Source organism: Maniola hyperantus, chromosome 2 (genome assembly GCF_902806685.2).
Source record: "Maniola hyperantus chromosome 2, iAphHyp1.2, whole genome shotgun sequence".
Classification (NCBI taxonomy): domain Eukaryota; kingdom Metazoa; phylum Arthropoda; class Insecta; order Lepidoptera; family Nymphalidae; genus Maniola; species Maniola hyperantus.
In genome coordinates this window covers 9,016,579-9,043,652 of record NC_048537.1, presented here as the reverse complement: position 1 = coordinate 9,043,652, position 27,074 = coordinate 9,016,579, and the positions used below count along the sequence as shown (strand labels likewise).

At 38.2% G+C, this 27,074-nt stretch overlaps 1 protein-coding gene across 3 annotated transcripts in view; it reads left to right on the top strand.

Annotated features, from left to right (window-relative positions):
* Positions 1-1,989: 1,989 nt before the first annotated feature.
* Positions 1,990-27,074, top strand: part of grh (grainy head) — a 161,999-nt gene continuing 136,914 nt past the window's right edge. For all 3 annotated transcript variants that reach the window (XM_034982983.2, XM_034982979.2, XM_034982972.2), the window contains exons 1-2: positions 1,990-2,080; positions 5,167-5,786. In XM_034982983.2, the coding sequence (XP_034838874.2) occupies positions 5,263-5,786 (524 nt within the window). In that variant the 5' untranslated portion in view covers positions 1,990-2,080; positions 5,167-5,262. The remainder of the gene's footprint in view (positions 2,081-5,166; positions 5,787-27,074) is intronic.

Sequence of the window (27,074 nt, the reverse complement as noted above, 5' to 3'; positions counted from 1 at the left end):
ACTCGAATGATTGACCGACTCTGCAGCGAGATAATAACACTACTATAGGGTAGCTTCCCTACATGCAAAAAGGGGTTGAATTTTTTTTTTCGTCTATTCCATAGTGTGGGGTATCGTTGAATAGGTCTTTTAAAAATACTGTGGGTGTGGGAACATCATTTTTCGATTTCTAGATCCGTTTGTAAAATATTATGATGTTTTAAAGGGCCCAACAGGCCCCGAACAGAATACCAGCGTTGTGGTTACAATGTCGTGTATCCACAACATTCAGCTGAGTTTTCAGGGCCTTGTCGTTGGCACGACACATTGTAGACACTAGGTACCTATTTGTTGGATTAGCTTTTAAGAAATGTTCCTAACTCCTTCAAATTAGAGCTACCAGCTGCACCGAGTCTTGTTCAGCAGTGTATTTTGGGTCACCTAACCTAATTTTGTGTAACCTTAGTGACCAAGGGCAGGGCACATATGTTTTCCGAACTATATACAGGTAGTTCGCAAAACCGATAGACGTTGGGGTCAAGGTGCTGCAATGGCGACCTCGCACCGAAAGGCGCAGCGTTGGAAGACCCCCACTAGATGGACGGATGACATCAAACGAGTCGCAGGGAGCCGCTGGATTCAGGCGGCGCAAGACCGTAGCTTGTGGAAGTCCCTACAAGAGACCTATGTCCAGCAGTGAAAATCTATCTATGAACCTAATTTTCTAGGGCTATGATAGCCTAGTGCCTAGTAGCCTAGGACGTCCGCCTCCTACTCGTGAGGTCGGTGGTTCGATCCCGGGCCCACACCACTAACTTGCTTTATCACTCGCTTTAACGGAGAAGGAAAATATCGGGAGGAAACCTGCATGCCTGAGAGTTCTAGATAATCTTCTCAAAAGGCATGTGAAGTCTGCCAATCTCCACATGACCAGCGAGGTGGACTATGGCCGAACCCTTCTCACATTGAGAGGAGAAACCTATCATAGAAGAAAATAGTGGAATTTGAATTTTTATTTTTGGATTTTGACGAAAACAACTACTTAGAACATGCCTATCAAGTAGTAAGTAGGTATGTCGATTGCATCGCATGCCACTAATTTGGTGTTAGGGCTGTTAGTTTTCATCAAGCATATTATTCTCAATATTGGCCCTCAGCTCTCGGCCTAAATGAATGGGGCGGGGTGCATTCTTACCTCAATTTTGAGTAGGTAGATTGTCATGCGTCAATAAGTCCTTGCATAGCGGTTATTGGCTATTGCCATTGCAAGGTGTTCGTATCCTCAAGCGTGCCTCAAGTGTCTGGGGCTGGCCTTACCTACCTACCTGCTTGAATTCTGTGTTCTCAAATTATCACGAGCATGCTCTTGACACTTACTAATCAGTACCCTTATTATAAATGCGAAAGTGTGTTTATTTATTGGTTTATTGGCTTGTCCTTCAATCACGTCGCAACGGTGCAACGGATTGACGTGATTTTTTGCATGGGTATAGTTGAAGACCTGGAGAGTGACATAGGGTACTTTTTATCCCGGAAAATCAAAGAGTTCCCACGGGATTTAAAAATAACATAATTCCACGCGGACGAAGTCGCTGGCATCAGCTAGTAAATAATAAATTCTGGGCTAAGGAATGATTTCACGAAGTCACTGATACCTGCTGATACTGAAAGTACATTTTGAAAATAATGGTGACAATTTGGTCACATAATTATGTTTCATCATCAATACCGCTTTATAAACCCTGGCAGTGACTTCAAGTGGCTTACTGGTCCACAAAAATATTATGGATCATTATTTTGTTCGTTCGATTGAGTAGGTAGGTACTTAAATAATGTTTTTAGAAGAGGTCGCAGAGGCACCCTGGGCAACGTCCTCGGGTAGCAGGGCCAGCATGCACGGAAGATAAATTCGTCGTTTTGGTGCGTGCGAGAGCGCGGCGCGGGCGAGCGGGGAGGCGCGGCGGGCGGCGGCGCCGGCGCGCGGAGGCTGTTGCGCTCAGAGCACCTGCGCCCGCGCTCCGTAGCGCCGCTCGCCGCGTGCTCGTATACCCGCGCCCGCGCACCGGCCCGCGCCGCCTGCAGCGTCGTGACGCCGCCCACGGTATGTGACATCCCAGTGGCGCGTCGGGGTCGGTCGACTGCGCGTTCGTCACTGCGCCGCGCCGCTTCTTGGCGCACTCTCTAGAGCCGCCTGGCCGGTTTTGTAATTTCGCCGGGCGGGCCGTGACGTCACGAGACTAGTTTGACGCTCGTGCGTGACGGCCTGCGCCAGGACGCCCGCGCCTTGCCGCTGCCGCCCCCGACCCCAGTTCCAGTGCAATGACGTGCTCGTTTATCTTTTTTTTCGGATGTGATGTCATAGATAAGAGATATGACAGCAATCGAGTGATTAAAATTTATTTCTTCATTAATATTTCGGTATAAAAGGTTTCGCATGGTTTTCTTTGTTCAGCGGCAACGGTTTATTTATTTTCAAACTTAATGCGGTAGGATAGTGAGATATTACAAAGTATTAATAGTGTGCGTGCCTTTATCCGAACGTATTCACAGACAGCACACTTTAAAATGGTCGTGTGTGAGTGAATTGCGTTCGTTTATTTCTTGTATCGATGTGTTCGGCGAGCTTCATATTATATCTATGTGTGCGAGCGTACACTTCGACGTCCCAACTCGCGCTGGAGCCTTTTTGTCATTTTATTTTTCCTCCTTCATCGAGGCAATGAGACTTATAGGCGTCCTACCCTGAAGGGTTTTTGTTACAGCACATTTTATTGTTTTTTGGATTTTAGATAAATTATTTTCTGATCATTCCTGCAGTTCTTAAGAATGATATCGAACAAAAAATGAATAAGTTATTGTCTTTAATAGGTAGGTACTTACCTACACGGTGAAACGCCAACTGAGTTAGTTGAATCAGTTAGGTAGGTACTTAAACCTTTGTTAATAACTATCAAATATCAATGAATCCGTTATTTTCTTTATATATATATACATTAGAAAATCTTATTTAGGTATGTATTTTTAACAAACACAAAGATGGTAGTGGTCCAGACGAATGATCTGGACACTTATACCTATCTGTCCTGTTTTATCTTGTGATGTCAAATTGGTACTCTTACACGCTTTTACATCGTCTGTCTCTTTCACGCGACCTTCGCTGTCTCCGCAACTTAACGCATGAAAGATTCAATTTCAAAAGTTTAGAAATGGAGAAAAGTTACTTATTCATAAAGTTTCAGAAATTTACATCATTTTCATGAACTTTTACTGATTGCTGTTTTATATTTCTATAAAAATTACGTTTTACGGTTTTTGAAATGGGGACGATTTAAAGGCGTTATTAAATTATTATTATTATGTATTATATTTGTTTGCTTACCTATATTATTTCGAGTCAAGTTGAAAAGGCGCGTCATCTCCAAGTATCCAGTTTGTACCGTTCGGTGGTGGATTGTGAGCGCCAGGGCAGTGCAGTTCTTGAACGAGTTCGGGCACTTCTCGCCAATCAGGTGCCACTTGATACTTGTTCTGTTCTAACTGGACTCGAATCAGCTGATACTATTGCTTTGTTATCGATAATGCCGAAGATTTACAGAACTCGTTGTTATCCTAATAACGTTAGGTACGAATACAAATATTTACTTAGGCAGTAACTTAGTAAGTAGGTACCTACCTATTTTCATATTCAAGTTTTGGTAAGCAATCTATATATATAAAATTCAAAGTCCTGACTGACTGATTGACTGACTGACATATATATCAAGGCACAGCCTAAACCGCTGGTCCTAGAGACATAAAACTTGGAGGGTCTATTCTTTGTAAAGGGTAGGTATCCACTAAGAAAGGATTTTTCGAAATTCCACCCCTAAGTGGGTTAAATGGGGGATGGAAGTTTGTATGAAAGTCCGTCATTTTTCAAGTTATTTGCACGAAAATTGGTATTTGGGTTTTCGGTCACAAATGAAGAAATACGTGTTTCAGGATTTTTGGAAAATTCGCCCATAAGGGTGGTAATATAGGGGATGAAAGTTTGTATGGCAAAGTTTTATCATTGTTAGTTAACTTGTGGAAAGTAGGTTCTATATAAGACTTAGGTGTCAGCTAAGAAACGGTTTTCAGAAAATCCTTCCCTAAAAGGGTGGAATGGGGGTGGAAGGTCATATCAAAGTCCTATGTTTTTAAAGTAACAGACGTGAAATCAACACATTTTAAGTCGTCAGCTTTAAATAATAGGTACTTTAACTTGAAGTTTGGAAGGTAGGTTCTATTTAGAGGTAGGTGTCAGCTAAGATTTTTTACGAAAATCTTACGGGTCTAAAGGGGTAAAATGAGGGTTGAAAGGTTATGAGAAAGTCCTATGTTTTTGCCAAAAAAATGCCAAAAGTTTCCTGTAGGCCATGCGGGCGAAGCCGCGAGCAGAAGCTAGTGAATTATATAAAACAATGAATTGACCATTTGGGCATAGGTAATTACTTCATACGTTTGGTATCACCAACACAATTTTTGTTAATATTTTATGGAGTAGGTACTAGCTTATGCTCGCGACTTCGTCCGCGTGGATTACACAAATTTCAAACCCCAATTTTACCCCCTTAGGGGTTGAATTTTCAAAAATCCTGTTTTAGCGGACGTCTACCTCATAATAGCTTTCAGTACCCGTAGTACAAGATTTTACGTCTCACCAAACCAAACCAAATTCGAGAGTCGAAATACTTCAGCTTACAGTAAACTGGATCATAAATGCCTTGTCTTAAAGCTCAAGTTTGTCTACACTTCTACAGCCAGCGCTCCAAGCGGAAACATTGCGAAATTAAAATCAGTGGCATTGAATATTTGACTTCAATTCAAGGCTGTTTAGGTCCATTTTACTGTAACGCGGAAATATTTCGACTCTCGAATTTGGTTTCGTTTGGTGAGACGTAAAATCTTGTACTACGGGTACTGCATGCCAAAATTCAGCCCGATCCGTCATGTAGTTTGAGCTGTGCATTGATAGATCAGTCAGGCAGCTTTTCTTTTATAGGTATCGTCTCATCTCATCTATCGACTGTTATCATGGCATTGACTCTTCGAATTATTTTCAATTGAGCTATTAGATAAACGAGCCCGTCATCACAGCACGCTATAGTACGTACTATCTATATCACGAGTCGAAAGCGAAAAGACCTTATGAGATGTATATTTCAGCAACCAGAGTTGGGGTACTCGAGCGAAGTGCGGGGCGCTCTGCAGCGGCGCCTCCGCCTGCCCTACGACGAGCCTGCGGGAGAGCCGCGCGGCGCTATGTCCGCGTCGCCGCCCGCGTGCGAGGAGCGCGCGCGCACCCCCAGAGCGGCCGCGTCGCCGCCCTCCGCGCCGCGCTCGCCTACGCGCGCGCACGCCGTGCTCGCCACCATGACGCCCGTGCCCGCGCACGACTACTACCCGCACAAGGTGGAGATGGACTCCGACGACGGCTACCCTCCGGAGGCGCACTCCTACCGGCACTCGCCGCACGAGCTCTCCGCCTACGCACCCGACAGCAAAGTGCCCGTGCAGCCCGACGTCTACGACCAGGGCATGGAGTCGATAGACGAAAAGACTCCGATAGATCTCATTTACGAAGATGACAAAGAAACGGTCATTTATACTACGACGCCGGACCAGAAGCGGGTAGAGATGATTAGTGGGCAAATGGAGGACGGACAGTTGGTGAGCGGAGCTGGACAGCTGGTGGATGGTGGAGTGTCGGTGGTGGTGGGCGCGCCCGGGCAAGGGACTGTGCTCGTGTTAGCTGATGAACTCGGACAAGTTATTACAATACCCAGGTAATAATATATCCTTTTATGATACTTATTGCTACGACCGCCCGCGGCTTCGCTCGACGAAAATATAAATCCTTTTTATTCCCTTTTCCGTGGGAATTTTGATAATCGGACCTTATACCTTATCTACGTTATAAAGGAAGTCCAATGGTTTAGGCTGAGCGTTGATGAGTCAACCACCAACCAATATAAGTGAAGGAAGGACTTTCTAATATTACCTATTACTATTAGGTACCTACATACTTATTTTTAAAATTTCCTCGTGAAGTGAGCTAAAACTGAGCTTAGCCCTTTGAGATGAGCTGCACAAATTATACGCTAAACAGGTCTACAAAACCTATTTCTTACTTTGAAAACAGTGTTACTTCTGTCGTTGTTAAGTTAATTACACGAATGAGATTGTTGTGTTGGCACCTCATTGTTTGATTAGCTACAAACAAATGAGTGTTTGTGGAGGTGAGTGGTACGTAGTCGCTTGTATTTGGAGAACGATTCGTGTCGGAGGTCCGCGCGGTGCACGGTGTAACGGTCGAGCGCTAGGAGCGGCGCGTGTGGGTGGAGCGACGTGCTTACCTTGAACTTGCCGCGGCCCGCGAGAGTCCGACCACCGCCGACCACCATCCGATTACATTTTGGTGTTGCCTTGTTCAATGTTCAACCGACATTGCATCTTTGCCTGTATCGCTGAGTTATAGTAGATAATATACCTACTACGTAGAACATAATTTACATCTCAATGAACTATAATATTATATTAAACTTGTAATAATTACCGAGGTAGGTACTTACTTTATAATCTTTATCAGGTATGGTGCTTATTTGATTGATCATTTAACTAAATAAATTAGTACTTATAGAAATGGTAAACGAGCGATCGTAACCTAGTGGTGAAGACGCCAGTCTTCTATTCGGGAGGTCGGGGGTTTGATCCCGGACACGCACCTGTAACTTTACTGAGTTATTTGCGTTCAAAGCAATAAAATATCACTTATTTTAACGGTGACGGAAAACATCGTGAGGAAACCTGCATGCCTGAAATTTCTCGATGTTCTCAAATGTGTGTGAATTTTGTATGGAAATTTCTAACTGACTTCGGTGAAGTCCAAAAGGTGGGTTATGTGTTTGACCATGTTTATGTAATTACACATGTATGTATATCCGTTCCTATTTCGGCTCGTAACTGCTCAAGGGCTCAACCAATCACAGTAATTGATATCTTCTTTATACATAAAACTCAAAGGTCTGCCTGACTGACTAAATACAACCTAAACCCTTGGTCCTAGAGACATCTAATTTTGAGGGTGTGTTCTTTGTAGAGTCGACTAAGAAAAGATTTTCTGAAATTCCACCCCCAAGCGGGTTAAATAGGGGATGAAAGTTTGTATAAAAGTCCGTCATTTTTCAAGTTATTTGCATGAAAATTGGTATTTGGGTTTTCGGTCACAGATGAAGTGTTTCAGAATTTTTAGAAATTCAACCCCCACTGGGCAGGTACATAAAATTCTTTAAAAAAATCAAAATGTATTTTATATGCTTTACTGTGCAAACCGCAATCAGGTTTAAAAAATAAATAATTACTTGTTTTTTGAAACTCGGTAGGTACCTAGGTATGCATTTCGCTTTTATATAAATATAGAAAAGATAGATTTCAAACTAAACTGGATAACATACCTACCTTGAATTAAGTTAATAGGTCTGAATATAATGCCCGACTTAATATTATATTCATGTATTAAATAATAATACTACATATAAGAGATATTTTATGGCTCGTGTTTTTATATTGATCAAAATTAATAATATGCTTAATTCAGCAAAGATATTTGAGAATCGACGTGAATACAAGGAAAAACTCTTAATTTATTTTAAAACTTTTATAGCTCCTAAGCAATTTATAAACAACAAAATGAAATTTAATATCTACTCAGTTGGAAACGGTCGTTTTTTAGGGTTTCGTACCCAAAGGGTAAAACGGGACCCTATTAGGTACTAAGACTCCGCTGTCCGTCCGTCTGTCCGTCTGTCTCCAGACAGTATATCATGAACCGTGATAGTTAGATAGTTGAATATTTCACAGATGATGTATTTCTGTTGCCATTATAACAATAAATACTAAAAACAGAATAAAATAGATATTTAAGAGGGCTCCGATACAACAAACGTGATTTGTTTTGCTTGTTTTTGCTCGATATTGATAACGGCAACAAACGCTTGAAATATTTACAGAATATTTCGTAATATACTTATTCTCTTTAAAAATAAATAATTAAATTAAAACAAAACAAATATTTAAAGGGGGCTCCCATACAACAAACGTGATATTTTTTTGCCGTTTTTAAAGATAATGGTACGGAATCCTTCGTGCGCGACTCCGACTCGCATTTGACCGGTGATTTGAAATTTGTGTATCACTAAATAACTGCCACCAGTCACCACACGCTATTTATTGATGTTTTAGAGTCCTATTTCCTCCTACACCAATCATGGGTGTTTGCCAATTAAAGCGAAAATAATATTAGGGTTAAAATAAATATGATATTGCCGTTTTATATTGAGAAATTCAAACATCTTTTGTCCAAGAAAAATATATTTATTTAATTGAAGAGTAATTCTTTATTTATTATTATTCACTAGACATCCATCTACATACAAATATTTAATGTCGTAAGTAATAAATAAAAATATTCTTTTTTGTCAACTGTACCTCTTTTTTAGGGTTCGGTACCTCAAAAGGAAAAACGAAACCCTTATAGGATCACTTTGTTGTCTGTCTGTCTGTCTGTCGGTCTGTCTGTCAAGAAACCTACAGGGTACTTCCCATTGACCTAGAATCATGAAATTTGGAAGGTAGGTAGATATTATAGCTGACATTTGGGGAAAAATCTGAAAACCGTGAATTTAGGGTTAGATCACACAAAAAAAATAAATTAAATTGTGGTCATGAACTAATAATTAGTATTTTCAACTTTCGAAGGGAGTGACTATATCAAGTGGGGTATCATATGAAAGGTCTTCACCTGTACATTCTAAAACAGATTTTTATTTATTTTTATGCATCATAGTTTTTGAATTATCGTGAAAAATTGTCGAAAAAATACGACTGTAGTACGGAACCCTCATTGCGCGAGCCTGACTCGCACTTGGCCGGTTTTTTCCTTGGCTATGTCATTTTTAACGGTCGCGAACTGCATTCCCTCCGTGTTCGTGTAGTAGATAATATGTTAATTACTTATGTAATATACGTATTTAACTAAGTTAAAAGCAAATCTATCATAGGCTTTACAAGTTAACATAGTCGACCAACTTATAAAACGTACCTACCTACTTAGAGTCGTATTTTAAACATTGCAAATTACTCAGATGAAGTTATTATTTGTGTAAACACCTATAGTAGATGGGGGTGGCCTTCCAACATCAATGTAGTATATTTTGATGGGCGATACGGAACTCTACATAGCACGTGGCCCGGCATGTACTTGACCAGTTTTTATCACAATAAGGTAATAAGTGAATAAATACTTAATATGGCTAATCTGTTGTAATTTCTAAATTAAACTAAAACAGCAGGTCTAGTTTCCGAGTCGAATCCCTGTGAAAAAAAGGACAGCAATAAATTCAGACCTGACAATTTAGTTTAGTTTAGAGATTGTATTCACCAGATTTAGCCTGAGTGTGCCATCCATTCTATTAGACATAATAACTCTATTAATGACTGTTATTATTGATATCACCGCACCGATAATGACAACGAAGGAAATTTCATTGACACAGTTAACTGTTTATTAAATTATTTATTACGTCATATTAAGATAACCATAATGTGAATTCCATTATAATATTTGTAACGGATATCAATTCGTGTAGATAATAGATATGAATTCACACTACCGTTATTAGGTGTCAAATTACTTTAAAACAATCAACAATTCTAAATATATAAAAGGAAAAGCAGACTGACTGACTGACTGATCTATCAACGCACTGCTTAATCTACTGGACAGATCGGGCTAAAATTTCTCATGAAAGTAAGGTAGTTATTATGACGTAGACATCAGCTAAGAAAGTATTTTTGGAAACTCAATCCCTAATGAGGTAAAATAAGGGTTTGAAATTTGTGTAGTCCACGTGGACGAAGTTGCGGGCATAAGCTGGTATATTATAAAACCTCTCGTACCTATTTTATAATGTGTATTCTTAAGACAGTGATATAAGCATAGCGCATACAACGTAATCCGTGCTAAAGATGCCACGTGCTTGTCATTCATAATTTGAGGTTAATATCACTTACGTCTACGGCATGTAAATACATAATAATTTTCACCGTTCTCGGTAAGAAATATTCTGCTTACACCAAAACACGTTTAAGTTACATAATATTAACAAAACATTTGCATCTAATAAACTGACCTTGTTTTGAACTTGAAGTATTTTTCGGAAAAAATATTATAATTAATCAGTAGGTACGAAATATTATGTTTAAAAAAAGTGTTATAATTAACTTTTGTTTGAATAGTAAAACCAAAAACAAAGACAAAAGTCATAATAAGAATATTTACTTGTTTTTAAAGAAATCTCGGAACTATTAGAATAGAATCTGATGTTACTTAAAAAACCGGCCAAGTGCGAGTCAGGCTCGCGCAATGAGGGTTCCGTACTACAGTCGTATTTTTTCGACATTTTGCACGATAATTCAAAAACTATGATGCATAAAAATCTGTTTTAGAATGTACAGGTGAAGACCTTTCATATGATACCCCACTTGATATAGTCACTCACTTTGAAAGTTGAAAATGCTAATTATTAGTTCATGACCTCAATTTAATTTTTTTTGTGTGATCTAACCCTAAATTCACGGTTTTCAGATTTTTTCCCAAATGTCAGCTATAATATCTACCTACCTGCCAAATTTCATGATTCTAGGTCAACGGGAAGTACCCTGTAGGTTTCTTGACAGACAGACGGACAGACAGACAGACAACAAAGTGATCCTATAAGGGTTCCGTTTTTCCTTTTGAGATACGGAACCCTAAACCGGTGTGTTTTTTACCTATTATGTATATTAAGTTTAAAATAACCCACATCTAGCTTAATGTTGTTAGTTTATATTAAGTAATTGTTAGTTAGCTGTTAAGTATTAAGTATAACAATAAATTAATGTTACGTGTAGGTACCTATCGACTGTCGACGGCACTGGTGTACGGAAAAACTTATTTAAAGTTTATGAATGCACCAAACTTGTTGTAACCTGCAAATATTCTTCTTTAATAAATTAATAAATAAAATAAATAAAATAAAAAGCGAGCGAAACCTTGCGAAAAGCCAGTATCAGTAGGTATGTAGTACCTACAACACTTTTTCTGATAGATTTAACTTATTGTTCTCTAAAATTGGAATGGTACAAAGACATTTCCATTTACGATCACGTGCCAAACATTTACTCGGGGCATTAATTATTACACACACGCTAACAGACATTTGAACCTCAAAGTCATGAACAGGTTGTTTTTTGAGGTTGACAGACATATTTTTCGTTTTTATGTTTTTATATTTATCGTCATCTAGCAACAGCTAGTATTTATATACTTACCTAACGTATTTTCATACGTTAGGTAAGTATATAAATACTAGCTTATGTCCGCGTCTCCGTCCGCGTGGACTACACAAATTTCATACTCCTATTTTACCCCCTTAGGGGTTGAATTTTCAAAAATGCTTTCTTAGCGGATGCCTATGTCATAATAGCTATCTACATGCCAAATTTCAGCCCGATCCGTCCAGTAGTTTGAGCTGTGCGTTGATAGATCAGCAGTCAGTCAGTCAGCTTTTCGTTTTTATATATACAGAACTGTTTCGTCGGTGAAGTTTGATGTACCTTCCTATTATATTCATGATATTTTAGCATAAGTTACTTCTGGGTAAAGTATCTCTTTAATGGTTAATTTTTTTTGTAAAAAGGTTAAAGTTTCAGAGTTTATCGATTACAAGCAAACTAATGTTTTCTCTTTATAATATTAAGTATTGAAGTACCTATAGGTATGGTATAGTCCAAAACCAAATTGCCGGCACATCGCGAATACCCTAGGCAATGTGTGAGTTTCTTATTTTATATACTTACCTTTTTGCAAACAAACATTTATTAGTTCCGGACATTGGACAACTTTTTGATAAACAGTAGGTAGGTAGGTACTCGTCTGACTTTCTGATTTTGATAGAATACATCATTATGAGGTAAAGTCATAATAATAATTGGCATTCAGGTGACTGCATTATACGGAGCAGGTATTAATGATAAGGGTATATAAAATAAAAAGCTCTGGCTAAAAATGTTATAAGCTGGATATGGATTGGTAGGCAAGTGATAAAAAGTCGACTGAATCGTTTAGGATGGAGCGAGAGCTGAGCTGCCTCACCCGCCGCGCCTCTGAGACTTTAATGATGACTTTTTGTTGATCTGCGACGTTAACTAAGGGAGCCAAGCGTTTATGTTATATTGTGTGGTATGCAATACGCACATTTCGTAAAGTAGGTACACGCTTCCTATACATAACACATCGAAATCATTTATTTCATATAATTTTTTTCATTCATTCATTCATTCAATCATTCATTAGTAATTTGTATATCAATATTGACTTTAAATTTCAAGTTAACGAAATTGGCGCTATAGTAATATTTATTTGTCAAAAAAGTGTATAGTCCGTACAAAATGACTCCTCACGCGCCATTTTGCCTCTACGGGTCAACTGTCATGTCAAAAGTACGGTTTACCTTTCAAATCAGGACTGAAATCGTACTTTTGACATGAAATTTGACACAAAGCTAAAATGGCGTGTGAGGAGTCAACTTATCAACAGATTACAGATAGATAGACAAATCGATTTTTCAATTTCGAGCGTTAAATAGCAACTTATTTTTTAACCTGTTCGGTTTACAGTTTACTCATACGTTTTATGTAACATCAGTAAATAGGTATAATATGTATGTATATTGAACTTATTTAAGAGTAGGTCCTAGTCTTATAATTGACGCGGACGGTACCGTTGGGTTTTTTAGTGGGTATGCTGAAGGCGGTTAAAAAAAAATGCCAGTGAATGCCCTTATGCGGAATGCGGGGAAAAAAGGTCCTAGCTACTACAATTCAAATTCTTTGTGTATTTTCAAAAGTGCCTTAACGATATTAAAGATATTCAAATCGCTTCCGCCTTTCCCGTAGACCACGGTAAAGAAACCCCTTCCCCCTACCCAGCGCAGTCTTGTTTTATTGCCACGCACTGGTTGCAGTGCGCGGCGTCGGCGGGCCCTCGAGATGAACTTACCATCAGGCTCAGATCATTATTTAATGTAATTATTAGGTCGGTAAACTTCTTTTTTGGAAGACTTAACTGTTATGCATTACGCATTTTTTGTTTTCGACTTCAATTTTCTTGGCTTTTTTAAGTTTCGTGTCATTATCGATGAGGTTTTATATTTGTGAAGAGGATTTTTTTAAAGTAGGTATTGATGTCGGGATGTAGGGATGGTCAACTTTGAAATTTTATGAAACTAAAATATTTATCTCTTATTATATCAATAAAACAGAAAACATTAAAAAAAGCATATAATGAAAAAATGACCATCCACATGTCAATATAATATTGTTATAATTACTGTTAATAATAAAACTCAAAAGATTTACGAGAAAGTTGCGCGCTTCACACAGCGTAAACAAAAGACATCAACGAGCTCGCATCTTCCTGTTCCAACCGCACAACGTTAGCCAGTGACATCATCTCTTATGACGACACTCTTAACCTATAGATATTATTACGTACCCAGTTACTTTTAATGTAAATAAAGATAAATTAGCTGAAATTAATAAAATCAATTTATCTGTAACTAGCTGATGCCAGCGATTTTGTCCGCGTGGGTTTAGGTTTTTAAAAATCCCAATGGAACTCTTTGATTTTCCGGCATAAATAGGAGCTTTTGGCACTCTCCAGGTATATTCCTGCAAAAAGTCACGTCGATGCTTTGCTCCGTTGCGGCGTGATTGACGGACAAACTAACAAACAAGCATTTATGATAGAGGTAGTGAATAGCGATCTCTCGATGACTTAGTTATTTGTCGATAAATACTATCCTACAATTTTCGGAAAATAGTAGGAAACCTACCCTTGCTAAGTATAAAACGCAGCGATGGATTGTAATCCATTCCAATCCAATACGATTGACCATAAATAATAAATATTATATTTTGACTGTAAACCTGGCGTGTGTTAAACAAAAAATATTCTTGTTCCATAAAAATTATTTTTGTGCAATTCATAATGACCGCACGTATAAACAAAGTTCAGTGTGTCCTTTAAAAATTAACGATCATCCTTTCTACCTGATGCCGCTGTCCGAGTGCAAATAAAAAACGGTTTCCCCGCGTAAAGGGTTCACCCATCACGAGGCTGTAGATAGCCACGCACACACTGCCGGCACTCACACGTGCACAACGTCCATATAAGCAACAGAGCGGCAGAGGCCGACAGAAATCTCCACAGGGGATAAAATTTCTTTCATACGTAAGATTAGTGTGGATTTTACCTTTGTTTCTTTAGTGTTCTACTTAAAATGCAACTTTTTTGTAATTTTTAATAATTCCTTATTAAATTGTAAAAGTGAATTAACAATTATTAAGATCGTAGATACAGCCTCATAATAAATGCCTAGGTAGTAACAGGTTCACGTCTCTAGTTGGTGATAATAAAATAAATTAATGGCATCGCATAAAATAATGAAATTTTCTTAAAAACCAATCTTAGTTTTATGTAAAATCCACTCTATTTTCTACATAAAATAGGTAGTTTTTTGAATATCATCACAGACGTGTATCGTCACATCCATTATAGGATTTTATTATCTTATATCGAGGCCCGGGACTGTAAGCCATCACCATTTTATAGTGGTCCTTACCATGCCCATTCTATATTTATTTTTATGTCGTTGTGAATAAGACTTAAAATGTGGTTGTGATCTCCAAATCGTATTAATTATTCATAGCGATATGCAACCTTTTTATGTTTGGGGATTCCTTTGTGGTCAGAATCTCATGATAATCGGCACCATAATTTTTAATCCCATTCTTAATTCTATTTTCATAGTGGTTTACGCCACTCTTCGAATTACGCTTCAGGTAAGAATAGATAAGCTATGTTCATGAAAGTTTATTTTCCGTTCGTCTCTCGAGAAACACAATTAATTTCGTTCATTGGTTTTATTATTGTGTGTTCGAATTGAACGCGCGAGTCATTGCCTCATCAAGGAACCCATGTGATGTGCGTTCGAACACTGATTAAGTATTTAGGTATTTACTACATATATTACATTTGATTCGCCATGCTTGCCTCCAAAGTTATACAGTTCATAATGTATTAGCTGATGCCCGCGACTTCGTGAATTAATGGTTTTCAAAAATCCCAGGCAAACTCTTTAAATAAATGTAGCTTATAGTTTCTGGGATAAAAGTAGCCTATATGTCACTCTCCAGGTCTTTAACTATAACCATGCAAAAAATAATGTCAATCAGTTGCTCCGTTGCGACATGATTGAAGGAAAAATCAACAATCAACAAACCAACCAATAAATACGCTTTCGCATTTATATGGGTAGTGATTGATTATTTTCAAGTGGTTTTGGGACCTTTTGCGTATCGATAATGTTACTGGTAAGTACCTAAGTTACTAAATGCTTTTTTTAAAATTTCGATTTGATGAGGTCTTATAGCAGACATAAGGGGAAAAATCTGAAAACCGTGAATTTAGAGTCACATCACACAAAAAAATTAAATTGTGCTCATGTGCTAATAATAATTATTAGTGCTTTCAATTTTCGAAGTAAGATAACTAACTATATCATGTGGGGTATCATATGAATGGGCTTCAGCCTGATCATTCTAAAACAGATTTATATTTATTTTTATGCATAATAATTTTTGATTTATCGTGCAAATTGGCAAAAACTACAACTGTAGTACGGAACCCTTGGTGCGCGAGCCTGACTCGTACTTGGCCGGTTTTTAATATGGGAAATCAGTCAGGTTTAAAATAAACACGCGCTTGTTTAATTTTGGGTGGACAGTTAATGTTTAATGATACAGTGAAATGGTTTTGGTTAGAAAACTTGTATAATGTGAGTGGCCCACCAACGCGCAGATACTTCCATTCATTAAAGAAAAGACATTTTCATTTTTCACACATTGCAACCGACTGGATCACACTCCTGGGTTTACTGAACCGATTTTAAAGATACAATTGCCTTGTAAGGCCAAAACACATAAATATCTTCTTTCTTTTTAGGGTTCCGTACCTCAAAAGGAAAAGAGGAACCCTTATAGGATCACTTCGTTGTCTGTCTGTCTGTTTGTCTATCTGTCTGTCGTGGCTGTCAAGAAACCTACAGGGTACTTCTTGTTGAACTAGAATCATGAAATACGGCAGGTAGGAAGGTCTTATATATATGGTGCCAGAATAATGAGGGAGCTATAAAAATGGACATTTTAGCGACGCATAGAGCTGACAAAAATTTTACACAGTTTTGGAAAGCTACTAAATCATTAAATAAAAAGGAAAGTAGACCAATAAGTGTCAGTAACGTACAGGATAGCAGGGAGATAGCCAATATGTTTGCAAAACATTTCTCAGTGAAACCATTAGACGTAGCGCATGTGCTTGACTCCCAGCCATTGTCACCATCGCCTGAAAGAGTACACTTTAGTCCAACGGCTATATTCCGAACGATTAAAGATATGAAACGTGGTAAGTCACCAGGTCATGATGGTCTGAGTGTTGAGCACATGCTCTACGCTGGCAACAAATTGTATGAGGCCTTCTCAACGCTATTTAATATGTGCATTAAACATGGCTATCTTCCTGCAGATATGCTAAAGACGGTAGTGGTTCCTGTGCCAAAAAACAAGACGGGTGACATGTCCAGTATAGCTAACTATAGGCCCATTTCACTAGGGACAATTGCTGGTAAGGTACTTGAGCGGTTGTTGCAGCCTGAACTGATGAAGAATGTACACATTAGTGATGCTCAGTTTGGTTTTCGCCCCGGTCTCTCTACAGACTCGGCAATTCTGTCTCTGAAGCATGCCGTAAATTACTATAAAAGTCGTGAAACATCGGTCTATGCGTGTTTCCTGGATCTGAGTCGCGCATTTGATCTTGTTAATTATAATGACATGGATTAAAATACAATGTACGCAAATCAGAAATGTTGGTTTTTAGAGCTGGTAAAGGTCCGGAGAGGATACCACCAGTTTTATTAGATGGGACACCAGTTCAGGTTGTGCAACAGTTCAGGTATCTCGGACATATGTTGACGGGGTCCCTGAGTGACGACTTTGACATAGAACGAGAGCGAAGGTCACTGGCAATACGGTGCAACATGCTCGCTCGCCGATTTGCTCGGTGCTCTGAGGATGTTAAAGTTACGTTGTTTAAAGCTTATTGTATGAGTTTTTATACTTCACAATTATGGATCAACTACACCAAAAGATCCTTTAACATCCTCAGGGTACAATATAATGATGCCCTTCGCATTTTATTAAAAATGCCGAGGTATTGTAGCGCGTCGGGCATGTTTGCCGACGCTGGAGTCCCGGACTACTACGCCGTTATACGAAATAGAATTGCGGGTTTCTGGGAAACCGTCCGTAATTCTAATAATAAAATGATCAAAGTCGTCGCTCAGGTATCCCCTGACAATGTGTTCTATAAACACTGGCTAAGGGTACACCAGATCCCGAACGCAAAATGACTATTCATTTTTTTCAAATGATTTTAACTAAATATTTTTATACGCATTTTAATTTTTAATTTTAACATGTTTTTATATGGGTCCCAAACCTGAAATAAAATGATTTTATTTTATTATTTATTTATTTATAGCACACGTAGGTAAGGGGAAAAATCCGAAAATCGTGAGTTTACGTCATAAAAATATTTAAATGTGTTCTTGAAAAGATTGTACCAAGTGGGGTATCATATGAACGGGCTTTGCATGTGCATTCTAAAACAGATTTTTGTTTATTTTTACGCATAGTAGTTTTTGATTTATCGTGCAAAATGTCGAAAAAATACGACTGTAGTATGGAACCTTCGGTGCGCGAGTCTGACTCGCACTTGGCCGGTTTTTTAGGGTTCCGTACCTCAAAAGGAAAAACGGAACCCTTAGAGGATCACTTTGTTGTCTGTCTGTCTGTCTGTCTGTCTGTCTGTCTGTCTGTCTGTCTGTCTGTCTGTCTGTCTGTCTGTCTGTCTGTCTGTCTGTTTGTCTGTCAAGAAACCTACAGGGTACTTCCCGTTGACCTAGAATCATGAAGTTTCGCAGGTAGGTAGATCTTATTGCTGACATTTGGGGAAAAATCTGAAAACCGTGAATTTAGGGTTACTCCACAAAAAAATTTAAATTGTGGTCATGAACTAATAATTAGTATTTTCAACTTTCGAAGTGAGTGACTATATCAAGTGGGGTATCATATGAAAGGTCTTCACCTGTACATTCTAAAACCGATTTTTATTTATTTTTATGCATCATAGTTTTTGAATTATCGTGCAAAATGTCGAAAAAATACGACTGTAGTACGGAACCCTCATTGCGCGAGCCTGACTCGCACTTGGCCGGTTTTTTTAAATTAAAATGAGTAACAGGAATAATTAGTATCGCTAGAATTACACACACACATCTTTTACTTGGTGGACAGACGACGTCAAACGAGTCACAGGAAACTGCTGGATCCAGGCGGGTACAAGACCACGGCATGTGGAAGTCCCTACAAGAGGCTTTTGTCCAGCAGTGGACGTCTATCGGTTGACGATGAGTTTATTAAGTATTTTACAGTTATTATTAAACGCGTAAAATGATTGGTTAGTGATTGCCCTTAAAGTATTTTTCTTATTTATGTTTGTAATGGAATTAAAGTCCCAAGAGCGATGATTAAATTGGGCTCTGTAGACCTTTCCGTTAAGCTTTTATCTATGTAATAAAGTATCGAGACTTTCTTGTTTTTCTAACCTTCAGATAGTTATATAGATAGTCTCTTCTGTAGGTACTTTTGTTAATAGGTGATATACGATGCATGTTCTGTTTAGGACGAGGACCTTTAAAATATTAAGGATTGGTCTTCGCTGCGATCCCAGCAAATCCTATGGCCTTATATCGCACTTTATATATTTAATATACACATAGGTATATTGATAACTTATATTGAAGGCAGATGGACGATTGTCCTTAAGTAGGTGAATCAAATTTTATAAACATAAAAGTCAAAATGTTGACCAGAAAGTATTTTGTGAACAACGAGTGAACCTTATAAAAGTGCCCAGAAATATTATCTATTCTTTGTACCAGATTGGTATCTCGATCCAGAATGTTAATTTTTAGAGCGAAGAATTTGTTAGAAATGTTCACACATGGCGTGATTAAATGTAGCGTAAACAATGAATGATAGTTAAATATCTTTGAACGCAAATAATTCAAGGTTAAGTGCGATTATAAATTGTTATTATTTTACGCTGCTTCTCGTAGCAAACAACTTCCTAACCACAAACATTAGCATGTACGTACAATTACATACTTGATATAAAAAAGTTATGCTTGAATTTGATGTTTTTGTATATTTTGGTTAGTAAACTTTGTAAACTAGTTAGTAAACTAGTTTGGTTATGAAAGGGTCGGTACATAATTAAAAGTTCTATAAAACCTTGCTACCTATTAGGAATCTATCGTTTTAACCGACTTCCAAAAAGAGGTGATTTCCAATTCGGCCCGTTTTTTCAAAATGTATGTATGCTGATTTTTTCTAGGTTTCGGGACCGATTTGCAAATATTTTTTTTAATGAACAGGGGATAATTCCGTCGTGGTCCCATAAAAAATTCTGGATCCAACTCCTGAATCCTGATGCTGCAGGGTTACTGCCCGCCTTAGTTATCAAGATTCAGAAAGTGTTTATAGTGAATTAATATTGTAGGTACGAAGCAACGACCTTATGGTTAGACTCCAAGTCCCAACTCCTCGACACTGATGGTGTAGGGTACAGCACTCCTAAACTATATTGACTCAGGAACTGCGGATGATGCAATATTATTTTTGGTGCCAAGCATAGACTACACCATTGAACTTTGGATCCCAACTCCTCAATCCTGATGCTGCAAGGTACTGAACTCCTACGCTGTGGGGATTCGGGAATTTCTGATGGTGAATTGATATTTAAGGTATCAAGCAATGGCTTCACGATTACACTCCAAGTCCGAACTCCTCAAACCTGATGATGCATGGTACAGCACTTCTAAACTATAGAGATTCAGGAGCTGTTCCTGAAAAAATATTATTGTAAATGCCAAGCATAGACTTTGTTTTTGAATTCCAAGTCCCAACTCTTCAATCCTGATGCTGCAAGGTGCAAGGAACTCCTAAGCCATGTGGATTTGGAAAGTTTTGCTGGTGAATTGATATTTTAGGTACCAAGCAATGACTACTTACACTAAAAAGCTTAAAAAAATAATAATATAAAAACCGACTTCCAAAACCACTACAAAGTAAAAAATAACTTTTGTTTCTACACGTGTATGTGTGAAGTCGGGTGAGCATTATAAAAGAAACTAGAAATCAAAGCGTGAAGCTCGCCCTCGACGCGACTTCAACATACATATTATAAAACTAGAATAGACTAGTATGTCTGAATTTATCGTGGAAATTAATTAAATACACGATAAACACCACAAAACAACAAGGTCAATATTTCAAGAACATAAGTGAATTTAACTGTTTCTTTGTTGATCAGTGAATGAACTGGGTAAGATACATCTTAAGTTTCCATGGCAGTTAAAACAAGCCTCATTAACTTAATCACTGGATATTCGAAATACACACTCATAAATAATAATAGCTAGCTTTATAACTACTTTGACTGTAATATGCACGAGTGTGCCTACACCTATGGCCTACACAGACTATGTTCATATGTATATTATAAATGCCATGCTTAAAGCTGTTAGTTGATTTTTAAATCTTTCGTAAGAGCACTTTTGTGTTTCAAAATCATTAACCAACTTTGCATAGATAGGTATCTGTAATCATTGGATCGTAAAATCGGAGAAACTGTTTATTCATCGCATTGACATCATATGTACACACAACTACAAGTTGTTTTCGTGTGAGTAAGGTAGATATGTGTGTGTGTGTCGTACTTATTAGTGAGATAAAGATGGAGAACAGAGAGGTGATCTGTGCGACTGAGAGGAACAGTCCTCAACAAGGCTAGGTTTGCCATATATGTATATGAATGTACAATTTTATTAACTTGATTCGTTATACTGCACGACAATTTAATAATATATGGAATATAACGAGGTCCATTACCATAAATCTGTTCAATTTCAATCGTATGGAATTTCCAAAGTAGGTATTAGGTGTTAAATGTTTCAGGCAGAAGCCTAAATTATAATAATGGGTATTACAATTTCAACATGTAGGTACCTACCTACTTAAAGTTTATTAATGAAATTTCATTAGGTTGGTAACACCACTTTAAAGAAAATGTTTTTAGTTAGGTACCTACTACTGTCCAGCGCAGTCGGCGCTATCGGTGATTCATATGCAGTTACGAAAAACTATCTATTATTTATCTACGTATACTGTGTAAGTAATATTACAATATTAGCCTTTTCCTTGTGTTTTTAGGGTACCGTACCTCAAAAGGAAAAAAAGAACCCTCATAGAATGACTTCGTTATCTGTCTCACTGTCAGTCTGTGTCTATCTGTCTGTCTGTCTGTCTGTCTGCCTGCCTGTCAAGAAACTTACAGGGTACTTCCCGTCGACCTAAAATCATAAAATTTGGCAGTTAGTTAGATCTTATAGCAGGCGTAAGGGGAAAATCTGACAACCGTGAATTTGTGGTTACATCACGAAGAAAAGGGGTTCATGAACAAATAATTAGTATTTCAACTTTTAAAGTAAGATTACTATACCAAACAGAGTATCATATGAAAAGGTTTTACCTGTATATTAATGTTTATGCATTATATTTTCATCATATTTTGATTTATAGTGCGCAACGTCAAAAAAATACGACTGTAGTACGGAACCCTCGGTGCGCGAGTCTGAGTCGCACTTGGCCGGTTTTTTGTTAATATGGTTTGAATTGATCGTGACTCAAGTAATTTAAAATTTAAATATTTAGATGGTAAAATGACGAAGATGATACTTTGCATTCATGTTGTGTTAACACATAGATCTTAAAATTAGTGATTTATAATAATTGATTGCAAATTCAATATAATGTAATGACTAAGAGATCGCGCGCGTATCCTCGCAGTGTCTACGAGAGAATCGAGCTATTGGCTTCAAGCTCTCCCTTCGAAACATATAGGCACTCTTTTAGACCACCTTACACTTACTATCGCGGTTGGTCTTCGGCTTGGCGCTAGGATTCAACAGCTACATCTCTGTCATTGTGGCGAGGCAGTGAACGTATATGGTCACCACGGTCTTGCTTGTGCCAAAAGTGCCGGTCGTTTTTCCCGTCATGCTTCCTTGAACGGAGTCAAACGTAGGTCTCTTGTCACGGCTAATGTGCCTGCAGTATTGGAACCAAATGGTTTGGCACGTAGCGATGGCAAGAGACCAGACGGTATGACTCTTGTCCCGTGGAAGCAAGGTAGGTCGTTTGTGTGGGATGCCACGTATGTGGATACACTGGCGCTGTCACACGTACAGGCGACCTCCGTGGCGGCCGGAGCGGCGGCTACTAAGGCAGAAAGGGCCAAGAGGCGCAAATATGAGAATATAGAAAATAGATTCATATTTGTGCCTTTTGGGGTGGAGACCATGGGTTCGTGGGGCGAGAATGCTAGATCCTTTTTTAAGGACCTTTAATCCCGTCTCGCGGCATCCACGGGGGACCGGAGGGTTGGCAGTTACCTCGGTCAGCATATTAGTCTGGCCATTCAACGAGGTAACGCTGCCAGCGTTCTGGGCACCCTGCCTCGTTGCGGTGGTTTAGATGATATTTTCGATCTGTAATTTTTACGTTCAATTGTTCAAATATATGACTAAGTAAGTTTGTTAAAAATCCCGAGGGAGCTCTTTGGTTCTCCGGGATAAAAAGAAGCATATATGTTACAATTCAGTGTATTAGATTTCTTCATTATAAAGGAGATTAGGAGTGGTAATTTTTTTTTATTTTATTCAGATACAAGTAAGCCCTTGACTGCAATCTCACCTGGTGGTAAGTGATGATGCAGTCTAAGATGATAGCGGGCTCACCTGGAAGGGGTATGGCAGTTTTTATTAAACCCATACCCCTTTGGTTTCTACACGGCATCGTACCGGAACGCTAAATCGCTTGGCGGCACGGCTTTGCCGGTAGGGTGGTAACTAGCCACGGCCGAAGCCTCCCACCAGACCAGACCAGAAATTTAGAAATTATAAAATTCCAAACCCCTGCCAGGAATCGAACCCGGGACCTCCCACTATTAAGACCACAGCGCTCACCACTGCGCCAGGGAGGTCGTCAAAATACAGATAGTGAATCAATATTGGCGCTAAGTGAATCCGCGGGCGGTCGCTAGTCTTGCAACAAAATGGCAGCCGCACCGTTTACCACATTGCATAATCATAGACGCATCACAAGTCATCGTGTCGCAGATCCATTGCATCGCAACGTGGTGCAGCACGGCACGGGGGCCACTGATGTAACGTGCTGCAATGCTCACGCATATGGTGTGAGTCAGCCTGTAAAGGGTGCAATGTCTGGCTTTGTGGCTTTAAACTTGGCGTAACTAACAGGGTATTTACCTCTATAATAACTGCCTACTCATGAGAAAAAACGATAGTTAGGTATATATATTGATTTGCATTAAACCTACTTATTTGTTACGTGAAAATCCTTTCACAAAGGAAATGTCTTTTTGAGTAGGTTTTTTACGAATATTTACAAATATAAAGTTTATGTATCACTGCTGATTTTATGTTAAATATTATCTTAACACATAATTTTATGCTGCGCTCTACATTTAAATTTTTTGCGTCATAAAAGCTCGTGGCGAGAAAAACTCGTTTCCAAACATCAGAGGTATTATTTATACCTACTCAAGTCAATGTATGGTTTTAACTTGTAAGGTTGCACATTCACTGTTTTCGGGGTGCGTGGACGCGGCCGCGACGCGTCGCTGTGGTAAGGAGCACTGCAAATGCCCGAGCCCGACACAAGGGCGCGCCTCTCACTCACGTCGCACCAATGTTTTCGGATACCGACGTAATTATAGCACTTAATCGATATCGGCTACTGCAATTCCAATAACAATACATTTATTTAATGAATAGGTACCTACTTTAGTTATTTTTAAGTCGAGAACCGTACGAGCATGCGCTTTTTATTTTTCTTACGAGCTTATGTATGCTATGATACGTACCTACCTACACCTATTTACTTCGTTAAGTGAGGCACAATAGTAGGTAACATAGTTAATTAGCTCTCGATGATAGCTCAGATGGTCAGGTTTATGCTACTCAACAAAAAATAGCTCTAACCTTTTATTGTGCGGAGTGAAGGATTTTGGTGTACGTGGGATAAATTATATCTCGGCATCTCATAATTGTCTTATATTTTTTATTGAACGCTATGCAAGGACAGTTTCTATAAGTACCCACTCGAAGAATTTACGGTTTATACATATATCAAAAAAGAAAAACTCGGACGATATGGTATGTTTTTTGCGTGGCACAGTGAGTGCCGAGCGTTCCACCGACTACATACAAGGAGTCGCAATCCGCCACGTCTCCGCCGCGCTGCGATGTAAATGATCCCTTTGAATAATGTATCCCATTCTTGGTCAGCTCTTCTACCATCATATAAGGTACCAGGCAATTAACCGTTACTTCCAACAGCTTTCTATCTACATAAACTTGCAAAGAACTGCGTTAATTGCCAGACCTGTAGGATATCCAATTAATTTCTTAATACGTAAAAATGAATGCCGTACCCAACCTATTCATAAAAATATTTAAGAGACTGACTTAGAAATAGACTGTATGATTAAGTATGAGTTTTTCTATTTACTTAAGGTTTGGTCAGATATAACACGTAACGGTAGCAATACGCGATGGTAACCTGCTGAAAGCGTGCTCTGCCGTAGAGCTCCGGAACTTCGGTTTTTGTGTAACTCTGGAGTTTCGAACGAATCGAAAACGGGGCACCTAATACAAAATGCGAGGATATCAATACTGATATTATATAGAGGTAAAGTTTGTAAGTTTGTTTGTAGGAAGTAATCTCTGGAACTACTGAAACGATTCTGAAAAATCTTTCACAAGTAGAAAGCTACATTATTCCTGAGTGACATAGGCTAGGTAGGTATATTGAATTTCCAAAAAACTGGCCAAGTGCGAGTCAGACTCGCGCACTGAGGGTTCCGTACTACAATCGTATTTTATCGTCATTTTGCACGATAAATCAAAAACTATTATGCCTAAAAATAAATAAAAATCTGTTTTAGAATGTACATGTAAAGCCCTTTCATATGATATCCCACTTAATATAGCAATCTTATTTTGAAAGTCGAAAATAGCAATATTTGTTCATGAACACATTTTAATTTTTTTCTTGTGATGTAACCACAAATTCACGGTTTTCAGATTTTTCTCCTAATGTCTAACAGACAGACAGACAACAAAGGAATCCTATAAGGGTTCCGTTTTTCCTTTTGAGGTACGGAACCCTAAAAATTTGGGATTTCTACAAAAATCGTAAAAAATACCCGTACGAAGCCGGGGCGGGTTACTAGTACTAAATAAATAAAAACCGGATTGGAGAACCCCTTATTTGAAATTGATAAAAGTTAAGAACATTAAAATGCTGTTAATAAAGTTTATGAAAAGGTTCTATTGACAAATTGGTCTAGGTATGACCTCAACGTTTCGCTTTTCGGCATAAACGGACGGCGAAACGCTTTGAACCTAAAATAGATATTCCGTGAGAGCCTTATAGAAAAGAACGTTAAGCTAGAAGCTGTGCGCGTAAATTTAAAATCGCAACGTACCTACCTAAAATGACGTAGAATTCCAACAATGTTACATAGGTAGTGTGAGGCAGTGTCAAAAGAGTAAGCAAATGATAATGAACTCTAGGTTCATTTGGCATGGCATTATTTGTATTGTTGTGGTGCGCAGTATGCGAGCGGGTCACGACTGAGTCGCACGCGCGTTCGTGACCTTGCGCGCCATCGCCCGCGCACTCCGAGAGGAAGAGGTCACTCTTGTAATGTCTCGTCTACTAGACCAAACTGCTTTTATCTTATTTATTTGACTCCCACGTTATTTAAACACTCATAAATATTAATTACTTACTGTTACCTGCGACTTCGTTTGCGCGGGTAACTTTCATTAAATGGAAATCTTTTTGTAGTGCATTGTTTAACTTTTTTGTACTGTTTGCATGATACCTGATTCTAATCTCAATTGTTTTTTAAGTTCATTAATATTATTTTGGTACGTCCAAAGATTTAAATTCTGTGTTTCAATATGCCTCATGATGTCAACCTTTTTAAAAGTTTTTCAAATATTTTTTTAATATCTGCATACACCTGTTGTCAAAAATGATATTAAGCATATCATATTATGCGTAGCTTACTTATTAATTATCATATTCATTACGTACCTACTTTGTTTTCAAATAGGAATAATAATATCTTCACTTATACTTTATATAGGAATATTATCTTCACTTTATAGTAGATAATTTATATTAAAAACTATAGGTGAATATGTATTATTTAATAGGTTACAACGGTTAATAGGTAACAGTATTATTTTGAATTTATATATTATAAAATATAGCCTACTTATAAGAAAAATCTTCGATAATGTAAATATGTAAAGATTTCCCATTTTGTAGTTAGTATCTGTAATATTTTTAAATTCTATTAATATTATTATTTACCTACCGCGAAGGAGACAGATTTCTCATGTAATAAGGGGAAAAGGTTCTGAGGAATGAGAAATGCCGCCATAACAGGGCGTGCTAACTTTCTCTTAACTGACTCGCGCTCTGGCGTAAGATAACTCAGCCGAGTCTCTGATTTAATATATTTAGGTATAGTTAAAAACGACAGATTAAGTATATTATATAGAGTATAACATTTAGGTAAGCATATTAAAATTTTATAATTAGAGATTTGGGAACCAACCGCTTTGTTGTCCCAAGAAAATCCTACCATTATGTCATTAAAGGAAAGGGGTCACCACCAATAAGGAATACGA